The sequence below is a fragment of the Miniopterus schreibersii genome (genome assembly GCF_964146895.1).
Source record: "Miniopterus schreibersii genome assembly, chromosome: 1".
NCBI classification, from domain to species: Eukaryota; Metazoa; Chordata; class Mammalia; order Chiroptera; family Miniopteridae; genus Miniopterus; species Miniopterus schreibersii.
The window spans coordinates 8,456,964-8,460,086 of NC_138101.1; the positions used below are offsets into that span (position 1 = coordinate 8,456,964).

General features: G+C 39.3%; 1 protein-coding gene across 1 annotated transcript; it reads right to left on the reverse strand.

The window, feature by feature from the left end:
- Positions 1 to 259: 259 nt before the first annotated feature.
- Positions 260 to 1,090, reverse strand: DCAF16 (DDB1 and CUL4 associated factor 16). The gene has a single exon (XM_081162206.1). It carries the CDS (start codon positions 996 to 998, stop codon positions 348 to 350), a length of 651 nt encoding a protein of 216 aa, XP_081018332.1. The 5' UTR covers positions 999 to 1,090; the 3' UTR covers positions 260 to 347.
- Between the last annotated feature and the right edge of the window lie 2,033 nt (positions 1,091 to 3,123).

The following is a 3,123-nucleotide window of genomic DNA, read 5'->3' on the forward strand; positions in this document are numbered from 1 at the left end:
TTAGATAACTAGTTAGAGTCCATTCAGATAGGCAGAGTAAATTGGGGGGAGAACTGAATGTGGAGAATAGTCAATTTATCCTTTGCAATATGGTCCTTTTTGACTAATTCTCTATTGATGTTCTCGTTTTATCCACAGGATCTGTCAAAGGGAATGCTCACACTGTGTATTTTCTGTAGTTGAGTGATGGGCCTCTTGGATAGATATTCAGTACTTAGTAGTACTTGGGCTTGTCAGGAGAGAGTGGTTTGGTTGGGGAGGCATTCCTTTCTCAGCTATGGGCTGTGCAACTTGGTACTATTTTCTGAATTAGAAACACAAGAGATATCAGAACAAATGGTGAATCTTTATAGTGATGCAGTTAGGAGTTTGTTAACTGCCTTTTGGAAGTCAGTATAAGAGTAAGTGGTATTGATGGGTTCAGTGCGGGTTGTTTCCTTAACTGTTTTAGTTAACCAGCCACAGCAACAACCAGAAACACATGAATTAGGGATCTGTTTTAGGTATTCAGGTATGGGAGTGGCTCTACTCAAGGTTCGGCTTAACTGTTTGGTGGCAAATTGCAGTGCTCCATTTAGAGTGGCATGATCTCTAGAAAGCCGGCTGGGACTTGTCAGGGGCTTCTGAAAAGGTGGGACTCCACAAGAAGCCAGAGGTGGCCATTCAGGAATTGGTTCCAGTTTGGGTACACAATGGGAGCAATGGGAGAGCCTTAGACCTATCTCCCGAAGTATATGGACTGGTGTGCTTGGATCTAAGAGTTTAGCATGATATAACCAGGAATTAGGATTTAAAGGTTTCCAAGTAGTTGAGTATTTTAAAAGGCACTTAACCTGCCAGGCAAGACTCTCAAGAGGTGTGAGGTTGGGCACCACAGGGTCCTCTTCCTCAGAGGACTCCCACTCTTCCCCAGAACTCTCATTTAGGTAGTGAGTGCTTCCTTCTTCCTCACTTTCTGATTCTGACAAGGGGTCAGGAGAGGGATTTCTGGGACCCATTAGAAAAGAAGAAGGAACCAGAAAAAGGTAACAGCTGCAGCCAGCAAAACACTAACACTGGCAAATAGAAACAAAAGATGGAAAATCCTTTCAACAAGATTAACTTGCCTGTTTCTGAGTCCAGCACACACACACACGCCTCTGGCTTGCACCACTGTGCGGTTCTTCGAGATTATGTTGTATAGTCTTCACTTTACAAAGAAGACATCTCAGTTCTCAGGACCAGTTCAGTGTGTGTAAAAGTGTTAGTCACTTACCAGTGGCACAGGTCAGAGTCTCTCCTTTAAATCCTGGCTACCCAAGAAGAGAAGGGGTCCTCATGTAGGCAAGCTGATTTTCTTAGCGTGGTCTCAACTGGTCATGACTGTGAAGAGACACTTGTGTCCTCTGTTTTGATGTCAGGGATATTATAGCTACTTGGTAATAAAAAGAAGCTCAGCGGTCACTTTCATAGTCTGCTGGTGCAGCAAATTTTGTGCAGGGGAATGGTGGGATGAGTTGTCAAGGACATCTGGTGTGCACGGATCCGATGTTTTCCATAGGTGGTGCAAATGCCCTTGGAAACTGGTGACTTAGCTGTTGGACTATCTGGAAAGGTAGCCTTAACCTGTGAATGAGAAGACTAGACACATGATATTAAAGCCTGAAAGCACTAGGTAATATTACTGTCTATCTATGAGTATCCAAATACATGGATGCTGAACAAGAAGCCTTTTTGGTTTTCCCATCTCTATCTTATAGGCTTAGGTAGATTTTCCTACTGGGAATGGCCCCTAAAATCACAAAATTGGGAAGGAGAGAGCCTGGGACCATTTTAATCCTTTGTTGGTACATATCAGGGCCAATTTGTTTTAAAATATGCAGTTCTAGCCCATAAAATTACTTTCATTAAAGTAGATCCCTTATGTCCCAAACTCCAAAGAGAGAACTATAAAAACTCTTTTATATTTATATATATATATTTTTACCTTTAGATATGCTTGGTAGGATTAGTTTTAAGAGACCTGTCCTTGTAGAGCTGCTAGATATTAGGACTCTTGCAGGGACCCCAGAGGTTGTGATCATATGATCACATTCTACACGTTATGTGACACTGGCAAGTAAAAATCTTAATACAATAGGAATTACACTGAATGTAAACAGGTTAAGCTCACAATTAAAAGGCAGACACTCAGACTGGATTAAAAAAATAAAACAAGATTCAGTAATATGCTGCTAACAAATGACATTTTAAAGCAAAAAAACATAGAAAGGTCAAAAATAAAAGGATGAAAAAAAATATCATGCAACTGTCGACCTGAATAAAGATGGGATAGCAATTTTAACATTGACAAAAAAAGATTTTAAGCCCGGCTGGACATGGCTCAGCGGTTGAGCGTCAACCTAGGATCCAGGAGATCGGGGTTCGATTCCCAGTCAGGGCACATGCCCGGGTTGCGGGCTCGATCAATGGCTCTCTCATCATTGATCTCCCTCCCTCCCTCCCCTTTCCTCTCTCCAAAATCAATAAAGATATATTAAAAAAAAAAATTTTAAGCCAAAAATTATAAGGGACAAAGATGGACGATAATACTAGTAAAATAAACTGAATAAAGTGATATACAGTTAAATCCTCATAGTAATGTCATTAATAGGCTCTGCAACTTTAAACAAAATGCTGTTACTATAGGTTAATTGATATAAGCAAGAGTTAAGCCCCTATGGGAAGGATGTTATTTGAGGACCTGCTGTACTTATTATCATACATACACCTGAACACACATACTCAAAATTTCTCAAGTAACAACTAATAGGACTGAAGGGGGAAATATAAGCAGGGATTTAAAAAAAGCATGAAAACAGTTAAAATATTAATATACTTTAAGGATTACATAAGTAAACAGAATAATACCAACCAATAGATATCTGAATGTGCATACACACAAATAGATCATGCATTAAATTATAAAATATAACTAGATTCCAAAGGGCCATTTCATTCAGACTAAATTCTCTGACCATAATGCAATAGAAGTAGATACTAAATGTTAGTTAAAAGCAATCCTATTTTGGGACATAACTAATTTAGGGGTTAAAATGGAAATTATAAAGGATATTAAGAAATTGTAAAACAGGATGATAATAC

Excerpts from the sequence above, each read along its gene's own strand:
- DCAF16 (XM_081162206.1), bottom strand. The coding sequence starts at position 998 with ATGGGTCCCAGAAATCCCTCTCCTGACCCCTTGTCAGAATCAGAAAGT.